An 18,653-nucleotide genomic window follows, 5' to 3' on the forward strand; every position below is an offset into this window, starting at 1 on the left:
CTAAACTCCAGCGATTATAGGCCCAGAGCCATTAAATCCTCTTCACAGATAACATTTTCATTCCCCAGATTATTCTCATGTACCTCTGTATCCTCTCCAATGTCATCATATCCTTTCTTAGATAAGCAGTCCAAAACTGCTCACAATACTCCAAGAGCACTCTGACCAATGCCTTATAAAGCCTCAGCATTACATCTTTGGTTTTCTATTCTAGTACTCTTGAAACGAATGCTAACATTGCATTTGCCTTCCTTGCCACCGACTCAGCCTGCAAGTTAACCTTTAATAATGTTGCACAAGGGCTCCTAAGTCACTTTGCACCTCAGATTTCTGAATTTTCTCCCCATTTAGAAAATAATCTTATGCCTTTATTTCTTCGTCAAAGTACATGACCATACACTTCCCTCCGCTATATTCCATCTACCACCTCTTTGTCCATTCTCCTAATTTGTCTGTCCTTCTACAGACTCTCTGCTCCTTCAGCAGTACTTGCCCATTAATCTACCTTTGTATTGTCTGCAAACTTTGCCACAAAGCCATCAATTCCATCATCCAGATCACTGACATATAACAAGAAGTGGTCCCAACACTGACCCCTGCAGAAAACCATTAGTCAACAACAGCCAAATAGAAAAGGCCCCCCTTTATTCCCAATCTTTGCCTCTTGCTGGTCAGCCAATCTTCTATCCATGATAGTATCTTTCCTGTAATACCAGGGAACCTTACGTTATTAAGCAGCCTCGTGTGGTACGTTGTCAAAAGCCTTTTGAATATCTAAGTGAAAAAAAAACTCTGACTCTCCTTTATTTTCCTGCTTGTTATTTCCTCAAAGATTCCAACAGATTTCTTGAAAAGATTTCTCCTTAAACCATGCTGTCTTTGGCCTATTTTTATCAAGAGCCTTCAAATACCCCAAAACCTTATACTTAACAGATTCCAACGTCCTCCCAACCACTGAAGACAGGCCTATAATTTCCTTTCTCGTGCCTCCCTCCTTTCTTAAAGAGTGGAATGACATCTGCAAATTTCCAGTCCAATAGAACCACTTCAGAATCTAGTGATGCTTGGAAGATCACTCCAATGCCTCCACAAGCTCTTTCAGAATGGGGTGTAGTCCATCTGGTCCAGGTGACTTATTTAACTTCAGACCTTCCAGTTTTCCAAGCACCTTCTTATTAATAGCAACTACAATCACTTCTGCCTCCAACACACTCGAATTTCTGGCATACTGCTAGTGTCTTTCGCAGTGTTCTTTGGTCATTTCTTTGTCTCCCCCCCCCCCCCCCATTACTACCTCTCCATCATCATTTTCCAGCAGTCAGATATCCACCCTCTCTTCTATTTCACACTTTAGATATCTGATATATACCTTTGGTATCTTCTTTTATATTATTGACTAGCTTACCTTCATATTTAATCTTTTCTCTCCTTTTGGGATTTTCAGCTGCCTTCTGTTGGTTTTGAAACATTTGCCAAACTTCTAACTTCCCACTAATTTTTGCGCTACTATATGCCCTGTCTTTTGCTTTTATAACACCTTTGACTTCCCTTGTCTGCCATAGTTGCCTCATCCTCCCTTTAGAATAATTCTTCATCTTAGCGACCTATCTGTCCTGCACCTTCCGAATTGCTCTAGAAACTCCAGCCACTGCTGATCTCCTATCATTCCTGCTAATGTCCTCTTCCAATCAACTTTAGCCAGCTCATCTCTCATGCCCCAATAACTTCATTCACTCTATTGTAATACTGATACATCTGACTTTAGCTCAAATTGCAAGGCAAATTCTATCATATTGCAATCACTGCCTCCCAAGGACTCCTTCATGTGATGCTCCTTAAGGTTTGCCTTAAGCTTTACACTAGGTTGTAGCACCTGCAGTCTTTTTGTGTACGTCTTCAACTATTTCCCATTATGGAAATATTTTTGATACAGATAATTCCACATTAGGAAAACTGGGGGGGAGGGGGGGGGAGGAGAAGAGAGCTGTAAATGCTAGTATATGCTTAGGGCAAGAAATAATGTCTTTATCAAAGGAGCATCCATTAAATCTGTGTATTTTTGTCATTTCTACAGCATTATGATGGATAATGACAGGAATTTGATTGTAACTATACAAACACCAAGTGTTTATGTTGTTTTTTTTTCTAAATCACCAAGATTATCACAACAATCTTAGAGGAGGCATGAATTCATGTTCCAAACAAATCAATTCTTGACCCTTAGCACCTTACAGTGCGGCCCTGGCTTACAGACACTGGACATTTGAAAGATTTGAAGGATGGATTTCCACAGGCCTGCTCTTCTCACACATCACGTCCTTGGAGCCCCCCCCCCCCCCACAGCCTGTCAATAGTCACAACAACCAGGGACTGGGAGCACTCTGTAGACTCACTGAGTCAGCAGGCTGGCTCTTCTTTCTTACTCTATTACTGCTCACTCTGTAATTTCCCCCTCCCCCCCACCACACACACTGTTTCTGTTCGTTTCCAGTTTATTTTTCAGATTACAATCAGTTCTCAAGAATGGAACCCTATCATAACTCAAACACTGTATTAATACCCAGTAAATATTTTTGCCTCAGTATATTTTGTATGCAGGCACAAATGTTAGCATATTACGAGGGGAATATAAACAAAAGCACAGCATACCCACGTATTATTCTATTTAAAAGGATACAAAAAACAGCAACACTTGGTGGTGTTTAATTGCTCCCAGCAGTCCAATCAAAGCAATAAGAAAGAGAAAGATTCCCACGCCAATCACTCCAGCAACGACAGAGAAGCTCGTAACAAGTCCAAAGGTTTTACCCCATGCTGCAATTCCAATCAGCAACAGACTGACCAGCTGTGAAAAGAGGCATAAATTCAGTGTTACAGCCAGTCGTCTTATGGTTATACAATACACTAAAAATGTTACCACTTAGAATCAGACATTAATGAAAGCTGCCTTAACCCCTTTGTTTCTGAACTCATAATTACCTTGCCTTAAAGTATTTATCCAATTCCCCAATTCCTCCCCCCCCCCCCCCGGGAATGCCATGCAATTTTTCTATATTGACAAGATCTTATCCAATTCCAAAATAGTTTTCAAAATTAATTTAATTTAAAGGGTCTCTACCAAATTTCAACACTAAACAGCAGAAAATGTTACATTGAAACACTTTTCTATCACTCTCCACTAATCAGATTTCTAAATGTGCAATGAACTCGCGAACATTTCCTCAGTATTCTCCCCTTCGTTTTGTACTACTTGTTTATTATACTTCTCATTGTCATTCATAGTTTTATTATTATGTATTACAAAGTACTGCTGCCACAAAGCAACTAAATTCATGACATATGCCGGCGATATTAAACCAGATTCTGATTGAGTGTTACTAGTCATCCAAAAGTTTTTATTCTGCATTTACTAATTCATCGTAAATTTTATATTTGCATCTTCTGGCTTCAGTTCAAGAATATACATAAGTTAACTCAATTACATTCAGCGACCATTTTCTGTATATTTCTGTATTCTAGTAATCTCAAACTTTCCTCCTTTTGTCATCAAATTGGGATTAGGCATAAGTACTTACAGCTAAAGGGCAATGTGCATCAAAAGGTACTGCCCAAGCAGCACAATTCATCCCAAAATAACGTTCTTACCTTCCATCCATAGGACCCTTTATTTTTCAGATAACTGAGACAAAGAGAACCTTTACAGATCACAAAAATATATAAGCACAGATAATTTACTATGTGTAATGAAACAGAAACAAGTTTATGAATCTGAGATCTGTGGTACATGTCCTTGATTAATCCATTTCCAAACCTTTACAAACTAAGGATCTGTGTTGTTAAATCACAGCAAACTGAGTTCCAGGAACAAAGTTCAAGTCAATGATACCACCCAACTACTTTTCCTTTTACATAGACTTCCTATGTGCATCAATGGTAAAGTACAACATTGTGGTTTCTAATGCAATTTGAAAGGCTCAAGATGTTTGCTAGCAAATCCTCCCTCAAAATTTCAAAAGGGAGGAATTGAAAACTGGCCCTAGATTAGTACTGTCTAAAAGAAACAATTACTTTTTTTTTGCTTGTTGGTCTTCCAGTAGCTATTCAAACACATTTTATAAATACAATATGAATGAAGAAGTAAAAAGATTAAAAAAAAATGAAACTGATTTTAGAAAAACCACATTCTTTCCTTGAACACCATTTTGTAGCAGCTACGCTTTGGCATTGCCAAGTGAGGTCATTGTTATTTTGTTTGCTACAAGAGATGAAGTACAAAAGGTACCACACAACACGATTGTTAATTCATCCAAAAACAGAGCTCCGAAAACAATGGGATGCAGAGTACTATTCTGTAACTTGCCAAGCTTTATCACGCACAATTACTCACGCTCTTAGTTTTGGCATACATCGTTTACTTAGAAACGTCTTCTAGGCAGTTTACTACCGTAGAAATCTAACATAGCATCATCTGAAATTATTTTTGATATACTGCATGGAAACTATTCTATTTTGCAATTGCCATTTCAGACAAAGTGTGGGTTAAGCTGTCGTTACATCATTTTCTACAATCAGATGGAGGAAGGAAGTGACAGGGAAAAGGGCAAATAAAGCATTGTGTGCAGACTTATGACTGGAGAAGATAGTGTTGGCACATTATAAACAAGAGATTCTACAGATGCTGGAAACCCAGAGTTCACATACATGATCAGGCAGCATCTAAAGAGGAGAATGAGCAGATGATGCTTCATACTGAGACCCTTCCTCAGGGCAGTATTAGCAGTCATTTGTATGAAATTGGTTGCCTTAACTATATTCACAAAGGGGAAGATAAAGAGCTTTTAACAGGAACCTCAACTAATAAAGATGCCATTATACATTCACTTTTGGGGTTTGGGCACTACTAACAAGGCCCACAGTTACTACCCATTCCCAAGTGTCTTCAAGAAAGGGGTTGAGAGACTTGTTCATAAACTGCTGCAGTCATTCTGATTAAGGCAATCTGTGGAGGGAGTTCCAGATTTCCCACCAATTAAAAGGAATGGTGAATTATTTCCAAGTCAGGATAGTGCAAGGCTTGTAGGCCTTGAAGTTCTTGTACTTCTGCTGCCCCTACTTGAGGTATGGGTTTGAAAACTACCGAGATGGAAGACAGTGAGTTACTGCAGTGGATTCTGTAGACTAAAATGCAGCCACAGTACACTGTGGAATAAAAAAAAGTTCACATGTTAATCAAGTAGATAATTTTGTACTGGATGTTATTGACCTCCTTGATTTGTTATAGTTGCGCTCATTCAGATAAATTGAGTGTATTCTAATCATACTCCTGATTTATGCCAAGGAGATGTTGAAAAGGCCATGGAGTCTCTCACCACAATAGGATACTCTGTCTCTGATCTGTTTTTATAATCATAGTATTTATGCAGTTAGTCCAGTTGAGTTCTTGCAGGATACTGATAGTCAAAGGCAGGCATTTAGACTATTCCATGCACATAATAGGTTTATTTCATGTTGGAAACAGTCATTGCTTGCCACTTTTCATATTTGACAATGCCTGCTTGCTGTTTAGGCCTAGCTACAGATAGTCAGGGACCGGTTCGTTCATCAAAAGGTTGCAGTGGAATTAACATTGTGTTATTATTAAGCACACCCTCATCTACAAACAGTAATATATGATGCAATGGCATTGATAAATCAGTGAAGGTGGATATGAATACACTGTAGAGGGTGAAAAGAAAATTTACTAGACTGTCGCCTGAAATGGAGCAATTCAAGTCTAAGGAAAGGCCCGTTAGCTGGGTTTGCCTTCTTTGAAAAAGAAATCAGAAGGAGAACTTAACTAAGGTCTACAACACTGACGTACACAGATAGGGTAAACAGAAAGAATTTTCTCTTCTAATAGAGATCCCTGTAACCAGAGGGCATATGTTTAAAGTAAGGTAGGGGATTTAATGTTTCTTCTAATTCTTTCTAAAGTGTGAATGAAATTTTGAATCCATTGCCTGAGGAAGTGAAGGTATGTACTCCAAGTACTTTCAAATGTTGTGTGATGAGTACTTGAAACACCAACATGGGGATTAGTTTAGTTAAGTGCCATGGTTGGGTCTAGGGTTCCTGCAACCATCTCCCTTGTGAGAGTTAGGACTCCAGTCATTGGAGACATTTCCCTTTGATGCCCAATGACTTAAATTTTACTGATGACAATAATCAATGGAGGCTTTTGCCTGAATTTGCTGAATTGGATTGGTCCTTTGTTTTAAATGGAAAGGTTAGAACTGGACAATCTTCCCAATGTTGCCACTTTATTTGAAGTAGGAAAGTGCCGGAAAGCACACACGTTTCAGTACAGCAGGCAAAGGAGACTGGGAAGTGAACTCTGCATCATGCAAATGAAGGCAGAGACTTTGTTGCTGATGGAAACAGAAGGGGACATAATGAGGCTGGAGTTTGAAGCAGTAAGACTATAAAGTGAAAGAAAAATCTAGAGAAGGTCACAAAGTTAAAACTGAGCATCAAGTGAAGTCAACAAATTTTCCTACTACATATTAATTTTTTTTCTGTACTAGTTTAAAGTGCCGGTGCGAAAACATTACGAAAGGTCAAGAAGTAAAGTGAAGGACCTGATAACGGTCATTTTATGTTGAAAATGACTAGGCATGACTAGAAGTGTGCAGGATGTCTAAGCGTGAGAAGTACAATTTTCCTCCGTTACACTCAACACGACAGCCACATGATGAGAACTAGATACTAGAGCAACAGGCCTAACAGGAAATAGCACTAGTAAGTGACTTCAAGCTGTGCCAAGCCATAGATGTCATACTTCCTGGTATTTACATTCATTAAAATTAGGGCTCGCTAAACAACGCTGTACAAAAATATTTGCAGATTGAAACAAAGTGAACACTTTCTAGATCGAGCTTTGTTAGATGACTGTTAATTATATGACTTCTCACTTTTGTTTCTATTCATAATTTAATTTTTTTTTAAATGTGAAAGTAACTTACAGAATGCACTATTCTTGAAAAAAATAATAATAGTTCAAATACAAAATATACAGGAAACACTCAGCAAGACCAGCATTATCTGCAGAATGAGCAACTGGCTTAAAATTTCATACTGAAGACCCTTCAAAAAAAAAAAAAAAAAAAAAAAAAAAGTGCTGTTGCTTCCAGAACATTTTACTTTTGTGCCAGACTTCCAACATTGCATTTTCATCTACTAGTCGCCACTTAATTTGCTGTGCAAAATGTTGCAAGTAGTATTTCTCCAAAATATGTGAAGAGTGGAATTTTCAGCCCAAGAAGCAGTGGAGGCCATCTCAGTAAATACATATAAGACAAGGTTGGATAGATTTTGCATTGTAAGGGAATTGAGAATTATGGGGAAAAAGCAAGTAGGTGGAGATGAGTCCATGGCCAGATCAGCCATCATCTTATTGATTGGCGGAGCAGGTTCAATGGGCCAAATGGCCTACTCCTGCTCCTACTTATATTCTTATGGTCTTATGTAAATGTACCAGTTTAGACACGTTAAGAATGTGATGCCACAAAGATAGAAACACGTCATATTCAAATTGTTAGAATGAAGGCTCAACACATTCTTATTAGTTTATTTCCAAAACATCAACTGATATTATTAGATCTTCTTTGAAAGAAACTGTTCCTTTCTGCTTTTTTGTATAAAAGACACCTGGCATTTTCATTATTATCTGCATCATGGAAACTAAAGGAGAGAAAGAAAAATATTTCTGTTTTGAGAAGTCATTGAATCTATTAACAGAAAGGTATCAAGATGCGATTTCATCCTATAAACTCATTACTTATTGCAGACATTGACAGGAGAAGAAAAACCATCACAGGAGGGAGTTACACACAAAATGCCGATGGAACGCAGCAGGCCAGGCAGCACCTATAGGAAGAGGTACAGTCGACGTTTTGGGCCAAGACCCTTCCTCAGGACTCATCAAAGGAGGGAGTTAATTGGTTAAAGCAGCCAGGTGCTTAATGGAAGATGGATGTCAACAAAAATTCATGATAGAAATAAACACAAATAAATGCAAAATTCAGTATTATAAATAGAGGAAAACTACAATGGAAATAGAACAGACAGCACTGCAAACTGAAATGAGAGCTAGTTCTGCCTGTTAAAAGTAGGTGCTCTGAACTACACGTAGCTAACTCTCCTCCATCTACACACAACGTCTCCTCACCAATGACTATGACTGTGACTATGTTTCAAATGATAACCAATCATTGCATCTGTACATGAATACAATCCACACGGATTTGGGAGCATCTCTTTGGCCACTGGAGGTGATGGATATGGAGGACTTGACGATAACTTTCCCTGTGACAGACAACAGGGAGACTCCTCTGCAGATACTACACTGTCATGATTATATCATGTCAGGTCCTCCAACACCTTCCTCACTCTCCAGAGGTGAATAATGACATTTGCAAATTTGCAACCAAAGCTCTATGTTATGGAGTGTTTATTGCCTGTTCAAGGCCTCATTATTTATGAGATTCGATGCAGTCTTCATGACTTCTTGTTGGTCAGGAAATGGCAGCCAGACTGGATGTTGAATGCAGTCAAGAATCCTGACATTGGAACAGTTATTTTAGTGAAGTCTTCAAGTCTTCCTTCCAATGGCATTGATAGTCATACCCTCCCTGATGAGTTTGCCCACGCTTAGCTTCCATGTGCATTCTATGCTCTCTCTATTCACCATCTGTTCTTCAGGCCACTAGGTTTTCTGCATGACCATCTACTCTGCATGGCTTTCATTCATTTACCTCACTAAAACCTTACCCTCTTTCTCACATTTGGCTGTCCACTCAGATTTAATTTCACTTTGCACTTGCTCCATTATAGCTTGAAAGCCATGATTCCAACCAATCTCAGTAAAGCCCAGGCTACATCACTTCCCTTTCTTTTTAAAAAAAAAAGAAATAGGCATCCGTTAATCTTGTGAGACCATGGATTTGCGCCTTGGAAGGTTTCTAGGGCGTAGGCCTGGGCAAGGTTATATGGAAGACCGGCAGTTGCCCATGCTGCAAGTCTCCCCTCTCCACACCACCGATGTTGTCCAAGGGAAGGGCACTAGGGTCAATATAGCTTGGCACCGGTGCTGTCGCAGAGCAATGTGTGGTTAAGTGCCTTGCTCAAGGACACAACATGCTGCCCAGCTGAGGCTCAAAATAGCGACCTTCAGGTCACTAGACCGACGCCTTAACCACTTGGCAACACTACATCACTTCCTTACACTTGTAAATTAGACTCACTATAATTTGGCCCTCATCTCCACCAAACCTCTGGTGCTGGTGGAACTAATGGGAAACTATTCAGCCTGTGCTAACTACAGTCCAGAACCAAGGTAATCTGAACTGCAGTGGCAAGGTGTGTGTTGTGCACAGTATGTGCAGTGTGTATATGTACACATGCGGGCATATGTACACTGAGAGGGCAACCTCTAATACATTGTCAACTGTTAACTAAAGCAAAAACAAGGGAGGGTCTTACACTCAACACCTACAAGACCAAAATTCCTCTCCCAGCTCATGTCCACTGCACAACACTGCCCTCGGACAATAATGCTCATGGAAAACCATAAAATGTGTGTACCAAGTCCTATACTTAGGCAGCCACCACTTCCTAGATGGGAAACATTGATGAAAGTACATCAGTCTTCAATGCAGCAGACCTAACTGTTAGTCATTTGAAAAAAAAAACATTAAAGTTAAGACATTGGACCAGATACAAAACTCAATTTATTAGGTAGCAGTCATGTCTGATTAAGGTCTGGGCTACTTACAGCAAACATCTCCAGGAAATGGAAAATACCACATATGCCATCTCCAGAAAATCCTCCATACAAAGAATTACCAAAATCAGCATCAGTGACCTCTGTCAGCCCAAAACTTCCAATCTGAAAGCCCAGTTGCTCTCTGTCAGCTACACTGGGCAGAGTGGACACTATCCTAAATTCAGAGATGGAAGGAGACTTCTATGTGTACAAAGCCAGATTCGGCGCTATACTCAGCAGACGCCATGAAACATCCCACTGAATCCTAAGAATCACTGGCCCATGATCACTCAAAGTGGCGAGGTAGAACTTGGTATTGAAAATTTAATGCCATGCTCTGAGAGTACACATAAACCCTGGATAAAGGAGGAGGAGCAGCCCAACTCTCAAACTATCCACTCTTCCCATCTGTGAAGTTCTCACATTAACCCAACTCAAAACCCACGAAACCAGATAACCTTAATCTTGAGGTTTATCTCTTTCCTCAATAACAAACCCCATCAGTAAAAATGCTCTTTTGTAATGAAGGCTAAAAGTCAGAAGTTGCTAACATTACATTTAGAAGGTTGAATATATGCATTACTGCACACTTTGCTCACACATGACTGCATGGCTAAACACCTGAGTTATCACACTGTCTTTTTCTTTTCAAATCTTTTTATTGTTATATTATACAGAAAAAATAACATGAGTACATTGAAGTAACAATACTTAATGTCTCAAAAAAATACATTATCTAAAGATTGAAAAAAATTTTTGTGATAACAAAAAAAACCTAAGCAGAAAAGTGAGAAAAAAAAACCCATTAAGTGTACAACCCCAGAGTCATGCATCATACAAAAAGCTTCTAAAAATAAACATCAAACCGCCAGCAAGAAAATATACTAAAAAATTTACAATTAGTTCATGGAAAAATTATATCAAGTAGCTCAAATGATAATAATGAGCAAATGAGCCTATCACACTGTCAAGTTTGCTGATAACATGACACTGGTGAGGTTCCTCAGATGGTCTACGGAGAGGTGGAAGAGCTCAAGGCCTGGTGCCAGGCAAATAACCTCTTCCTTAATGTCAGCAAGATAAAGGAGATGGTTATCGACCTCAGGAGAACTCACACCCCTCTTTACATTGGTGGCATAACAGTGAAAACTGCCAGCAGCTTCAAACTCCTGAGTGCGCATACCTCACACCACCTCTCGTGGTCCCAGAAAACATCCTACATAGTCAGGAAAGCTCACCTACGCTTTTACTTTGAGGAGGCTGAAGAGAGCTGGACTATGCACATCCATACTTATGTCATTCTACAGATGTGAATTAAACAGCACCCTAAAAAGTAGGAAAGTATGGAAACTGCACTGTAGCAGACAGGAAGGCTCTACAATGGGTAGTTAAAACTGCCCTATGCATCACTGGCAACCAGCCTACCTGCCATCAAGGATATATATACAAAAAGGTGCCAGAAAAAGGCCAGAAACATCATGAAGGATCCCATCCACCCTGCTCATGGAATGTCTGCCCCACTCCTATCAGAGAGGAGGCTATGTAGTGTCCATGCCAGGACCACCAGACTCAAAAACAGTCACTTTCCCCAAGCAGCAAGGCTGAATTCTACCTCTACCCCACTAACCCACCCCACCATACCTCCCCCATCATTTCATGTCAGTCACCTTATGTACACACAGTTCTATGCCTAGTGTTATTTTATGGACATTCAATATATATTTAGTGTTCTTTATATGGTGTTTATTTTGTGCTGCATAAGATCCTGAGCAACATTTCTGTTCTTCTTCCACCCCCCCATGTACAGGAAATGACATTAAACAAACATGAAGGTGCATGCAAAATTATGGAGTATAATTTGTGACATTTTTCCTTTCAGAGTCCCATGAGGTTTAGGTTGATGAGCAGAGTCAAAGTAGAAGGGACAATTAAAGTGAGAGTCTTGACCTAAAATATCGCTGTACGCTTCTGTTGGTACTTGCTGACTGACCTACAGAGATCCTCCAGCACTTTGTATGTTGCTCCACATTTCTGCACTTGCAGGCACCAGTGTCAACAAACTGATGTGGCACCAAGTCTCATGAATGTATTAACACAATTCACCAATATTAGCTGTTTTCTTTGCATGCAGATTTTGTCTACGATCCTGACTACCATCAAAATGACTGCATTGGATTAAGTGAAGATTTCCACAAGCAAGTTGTTTTCCATTAATATGGCTTTCTATGATGCACCTATTCCATTCTTCCACCCACTTGACTCAAATATTTGGAAGCTGACGTAGTTCCTTTATCCTCTTAAAATTTACTTAGTCTAGAACTCAGCAATCCAATCTTATCCAAGCAAAGAACTGCCCAATTAATACCTCTGCCCTTGTTGACACATTCTTAACCTAGTGAGAGGCTCAAACTGTTAAATCACTTCAGCTTCCACACTATGTTTCATAAGAACAAAGAAATAGGAGCCATCTGGCCTGTTGAACCTGTACCGCCATTCAATAAGATCATGGCTGATCTGGCCATAGACTCGTCTCCACCTACCTACCTTTTCCCCATAATTCCCCTACTATTCAAAAAATCTATCCAACCTCGTCTTAAATATATTTACTGAGGTAGCCTCCACTGCTTCATTGGGCAGAGAATTCCACAGATTCACCACTCTCTGGGAAAGGCAGTTCCTCATGTCCATCCTAAATTTACTTACCAGAATCTTGAGGCTTTGTCCCTTAGTTCTTGTTTCCACAGGTAGGTGAGACTACTTTCCTGCCTCTATCTTATCTATCCCTTTCATAATTTCATATGTATCTATAAGATCTCCTCTCATTCTTCTGAATTCCAGCAAGTACAGTCTCATAGTCTAACCCCCTCATCTCTGGAACCAACCTGGTGAACCTCCTCTGCACTGCCTTCAAAGCCAGTATATCCTTCCTCAAGTAAGGAGACCAGCACTGCAGGCAGTACTCCAGGTGTGGCCTCACCAGTACCCTGCACAGTTTCAACACTTTCCAGTTCACAAGCTGTGTCCCCTCCCTTTCTTTCCCCCAATTATCAATTTCTTGCTTTTGCCACTCTGCTGCACTACCAGTGTCCAACGTTTTTTTAAAACCCAAGTCCTGCTTTAATGAGTTTACTTTCTGGTCCACTTCACTTTCCTCATTTTCTTCACAGACTTGTTGCAGCTCACAAGCTTTGACCATGCTCCTACTAATTTCTACTGGTTCCACCTTTGCTTTGATAACCAAATTTTTTTGTGCCTCAAACATTTAAGAGCATTCCTCTATGCAAAATGTGTAATACAGATGCACAAGATATAGCTTGTGTACATAATATGCCAATCATGTACACATTTCTCAACGAGCTCTTACTGAAAAGTTGGTCTTCTTTGGAACCTTTATCCACCTTCACGCTATTGTTTATTGCATACAGACGTACATTTTGCTTTGCCTCTTGACCCCGCTCTTCAGTATGCAAATAAATTTCCTCTAAAATTTCACTATACCTTTTCTTCATTCTCTACAAGGGGAACGGGAGGAGAGTGGGAGCTGAAGTTTCAATTTTCATCTCAGTTCTAATAATGATAAAGGTTTGTGGCATAGATTGGGATAGAGGTGCATTGTAGTCTATATTAAATTGGCAACTTCCTTGTACAAATGATTTGTGTCAAACCTAACCCAAGCAATAAAAGCTCCAATACAAGATTCAACATAACTTTGCATTTTTAATCTTGCAGCTGCACCATGGCAAATCCATCTGAAACCGAGGACACAATATCTGTAGTCGAAACAAAACAATGGCCTTGTGAACATGCTTGTGATCAATTCCAAAGCAAGGCTGTTTTGAAAGTACAAGTCATGTACAGCTTGTCCAAACGAGCCCAACAATCTTAGTGGTTAATACTAGTATGTGATTTCTAAAGAAACATCCATTTATGAAAACATTATGCACCTTAATTATTGGTTAAAATGCAGTTATTTTTTTTTAAATAATTACAGCATGTGAAGTTTCAATGCAACATAAGTACTTTATTGAACCCAAGTGGGAAGTTCTTTCATTACAGCAGCAACATTTAAAAAAATATACTTAACAGTGTGCAGACTTAACTAATAAAGTACAGAATAATAATATACACAATAATAATTGACCAATGTGCAATAATGTATGAAATAATGAAACAGACTATTGTACTATGATGTGTGTCCTGTCACACAGAGTGTAGGGAAGATTTTCTGTAACGATCATTGTGACAGTGGAGCTGAATGAGCCTGTTCAAAAGGGTTCTCCGCTGCTTATTCAGTAGGTCATGCAGAGAATGTGCCAGATTGTCCATAATTGATTACAGTTTGTTTAGTGATCTCCTCTCCACCACTAACTCAGAGTCCGGGTTGTAGCCAAGGATGGATCCAGCCTTTTTGATGGAGTTTACTTAGTCTTTTTGCATCACTAGCACTGATGCTGCTCCCCCAACATAAAGCTGCAAAAGACGACTGCACTCGTTACAACAAACTGGTAAAGGATCTCCAGCATCCTGCTGCACATATTGAAGGATCTCAGCTTCCTTAGAAAATAGAGTCTGCTCATCCCCTTCTTGTAAATAGCCTTTGTGTTGGTTTTCCAGTCAAGTCTGTTGTCGAGGTGAACACCCAACTATTTGTACTCCTCCACCACCACAACAACTACTCCTAGAATGTATATAGGACTCTTCACAGTCTTCTTGCTCTGAATATCAGTCTCCATCTCCCTGGTTTTGGCCAATTCAGGAGCAGGTAATTCCTCCCACACCACTCCACATACTTATCCACCAGTCTTCTGAACTCCGACTCCTGCCCAACCACTGCAGAGTTGTCAGAGAACCTCTGAAAGTGACAAGACTCAGATTTGTACTGAAAGTCTGAAATGTACAGTGTGAACAGAAACAGGACTGCCCCTTGGGGAGCTCCAGGACCACTTACTACCACCTCAGACAGAACTACCCAGCTGTAGAAACTGGGGTCTATCTGTCAGGTAGTCAGCAATCCAGGACAGAGTCTATATCCATCCTTTGCAGCTTCTTGCTCAGAAGTGGTTGGATTGTACTGAAGGCAATAGAGAAATCTAAACATGCAGTGAACATTCAAATTTCAATTCCACGCCAAGTGAAGTTTGATTCCCACTATTAGATGCGTTTAAACACAGCTTAATTTTGTTCTGAAATCAAGAAATCTAAATAACATTCCTAGGAGGTAGAGAAAAAAAAACATTTAAATCCACGAGTATCTAGAGATACAACCAAACAGTAATTGGAAAGGAAACCATTTTTTGAGAAATACTAACTGCAAGCACATATATGCAGTTGAACAACAGAGGAAGTGTGTTGAAAATAGCAGAGCTTTCAGGGAAGAGAGGGCAATGTACTTCAATAATAAATGTTAAGAATACTTTCATAATTTTGGTTTACAAAAAATAACTGCAATAAATCAATATGAGCAAGGATCTGGGAAGTAATGTAATAATTAAAGGCTCATTAATGAGATGGAGTTTGAAAAATGCAAGAGATATGGAGGCTGCTTTACAAAGAGAAGACTTCAGATCTTAGAGATCAAAGGAGCAAAACAATTACTTCCAAGATGGTAAAAGAGAGCGCTTTTCACACTCATTAGAGAGTGAAGACAAAGGGGAAAAGAAGTCTTGATGGGACAGTGATTATTCATAAAGAGATATTAGTTTTTTTTTGCTCAATCAAGTAACCTCAGAACAAGAATTTTGGGAAGAGTAGAGTTTGAGCTGATTAAGCCAAGGCTAGCTATCAATAAACAAAATTACAATCCCTTCTGTAGCCCTTGGACCTAACAGTCTGAAGATGACAAACAAATAAAGATGATGATTTTCTTGAGAAATGTATCATAAAGAGGCAAAACAGCTGCAAAGACATTACAAAATAGTCAAAATATTGGTATTCCAGAATTGCTGGCCACACCTAACATTAGGAACAAGTGTTGCTTTTTAAATCATCCAACTAAAAATGGAAGTAAGAAGTGACTGAGTGGATGAGAGGTAGCTTTATCAAATCTGAGAATTGGGCATAGCCTTTTGCAATGGTTGGGAGAATTTACATTGACTGAAAGATTTAATTGACAGGAAGAGTTCATTGAGAGGAGAAAGTAAGTGGATCTAATAACTTTCTAGAATGAACAGTCTTTCAGCACAGAAGTTGGGACGAGGGATCTCAAAATCTTGGAATCTGACTCCATAAAGCAATAATCATCATCATCATCATCATGTACCATGCCCAGTTTGAGCTTTGACTGCCATGGCCCACACACTGCTGTTTTGGGTCAAGTGGATCAATTCATTGGTATTCATTTCCAGTTCTCTGGCTGCTGTCTCCATAATCATTTGTCTTTGTCTTCCTCTTGCTTTCTTCCCTTCAATCCTTCCCACAAGTTCTATTTTAACTTCATCAGTCCACAGGACTTAAACATAGAAACATAGAAAATAGGTGCAGGAGTAGGCCATTTGGCCCTTCGAGCCTGCACCGCCATTTATTATGATCATGGCTGATCATCCAACTCAGAACCCTACACCAGCCTTCCCTCCATACCCCCTGATCCCTGTAGCCACAAGGGCCATATCTAACTCCCTCTTAAATATAGCCAATGAACTGGCCTCAACTGTTTCCTGTGGCAGAGAATTCCACAGATTCACCACTCTCTGTGTGAAGAAGCTTTTCCTCATCTCAGTCCTAAAAGGCTTCGCCTTTATCCTCAAACTGTGACCCCTCGTTTTGGACTTCCCCAACATTGGGAACAATCTTCCTGCATCTAGCCTGTCCAATCCCTTTAGGATTTTATACATTTCAATCAGATCCCCCCTCAATCTTCTAAATTCCAACGAGTACAAGCCTAGTTCATCCAGTCTTTCTTCATATGAAAGTCCTGCCATCCCAGGAATCAATCTGGTGAACCTTCTTTGTACTCCCTCTATGGCAAGGATGTCTTTCCTCAGATTAGGGGACCAAAACTGCACACAATACTCCAGGTGTGGTCTCACCAAGGCCTTGTACAACTGCAGTAGTACCTCCCTGCTCCTGTACTCGAATCCTCTCGCTATAAATGCCAGCATACCATTTGCCTTTTTCACCGCCTGCTGTACCTGCATGCCCACTTTCAATGACTAGTGTATAATGACACCCAGGTCTCATTGCACCTCCCCTTTTCCTAATCGGCCACCATTCAGATAATAATCTGTTTTCCTATTTTTGCCACCAAAGTGGATAACTTCACATTTATCCACATTAAATTGCATCTGCCATGAATTTGCCCACTCACCTAACCTATTCAAGTCACCCTGCATCCTCTTAGCATCCTCCTCACAGCTAACACTGCTGCCCAGCTTCGTGTCATCCGCAAACTTGGAGATGCTGCATTTAATTCCCTCATCCAAGTCATTAATATATATTGTAAACAACTGGGGTCCCAGCACTGAGCCTTGCGGTACCCCACTAGTCACTGCCTGCCATTCTGAAAAGGTCCCGTTTATTCCCACTCTTTGCTTCCTGTCTGCTAACCAATTCTCTATCCACATTAATACCTTACCCCCAATACCGTGTGCTTTAAGTTTGCACACTAATCTCCTGTGTGGGACCTTGTCAAAAGCCTTTTGAAAATCCAAATATACCACATCCACTGGTTCTCCCCTATCCACTCTACTAGTTACATCCTCAAAAAATTCTATGAGATTCATCAGACATGATTTTCCTTTCACAAATCCATGCTGACTTTGTCTGATCATTTCACCGCTTTCCAAATGTGCTGTTATCACATCTTTGATAACTGACTCCAGCAGTTTCCCCACCACCGACATTAGGCTAACCGGTCAATAATTCCCCGGTTTCTCTCTCCCTCCTTTTTTAAAAAGTGGGGTTACATTAGCCACCCTCCAATCCTCAGGAACTAGTCCAGAATCTAACGAGTTTTGAAAAATTATCACTAATGCATCCACTATTTCTTGGGCTACTTCCTTAAGCACTCTGGGATGCAGACCATCTGGCCCTGGGGATTTATCTGCCTTTAATCCCTTCAATTTACCTAACACCACTTCCCTACTAACATGTATTTCGCTCAGTTCCTCCATCTCACTGGACCCTCTGTCCCCTACTATTTCTGGAAGATTATTTATGTCCTCCTTAGTGAAGACAGAACCAAAGTAATTATTCAATTGGTCTGCCATGTCTTTGTTCCCCATAATCAATTCACCTGTTTCTGTCTGTAGGGGACCTACATTTGTCTTTACCAGTCTTTTCCTTTTTACATATCTAGAAAAGCTTTTACAGTCAGTTTTTATGTTCCCTGCCAGTTTTCTCTCATTAATTAAGCCCTTTGTCCTCCTCTGCTGAACTCTGAATTTCTCCCAGTCCTCAGGTGAGCCACTTTCTCTGGCTAATTTGTATGCTTCTTCTTTGGAATTGATACTATCCCTAATTTCTCTTGTCAGCCACAGGTGCACTACCTTCCTTGATTTATTCTTTTGCCAAACTGGGATGAACAATTGTTGTAGTTCATCCATGCAACCTTTAAATGCTTGCCATTGCATATCCACCGTCAATCCTTTTTAAGTGTCATTTGCCAGTCTATCTTAGCTAATTCACAACTCATACCTTCAAAGCTACCCCTCTTTAAGTTCAGAACCTTTGTTTCTGAATTAACTATGTCACTCCCCATCTTAATAAAGAATTCCACCATATTATGGTCACTCTACCCAAGGGACCTCTCATGACAAGACTGCTAATTAACCCTTCCTCATTGCTCGGAACCCAGTCTAGAATAGCCTGCTCTCCAGCTGGTTCCTCGACATGTTGGTTCAAAAAACCATCCCGC

General features: G+C 40.0%; 1 protein-coding gene across 1 annotated transcript in view; it reads right to left on the reverse strand.

The window, feature by feature from the left end:
• The window catches only part of tspan13a (tetraspanin 13a), a 53,422-nt gene that overhangs the window by 20,403 nt on the left and 14,366 nt on the right, over positions 1-18,653 (reverse strand). Inside the window, exon 2 of the mRNA XM_072251966.1 lies at positions 2,678-2,845. Within this exon, the coding sequence (XP_072108067.1) occupies positions 2,678-2,845 (168 nt within the window). The remainder of the gene's footprint in view (positions 1-2,677; positions 2,846-18,653) is intronic.

The sequence above is a fragment of the Mobula birostris genome, chromosome 3 (genome assembly GCF_030028105.1).
Source record: "Mobula birostris isolate sMobBir1 chromosome 3, sMobBir1.hap1, whole genome shotgun sequence".
Classification (NCBI taxonomy): domain Eukaryota; kingdom Metazoa; phylum Chordata; class Chondrichthyes; order Myliobatiformes; family Myliobatidae; genus Mobula; species Mobula birostris.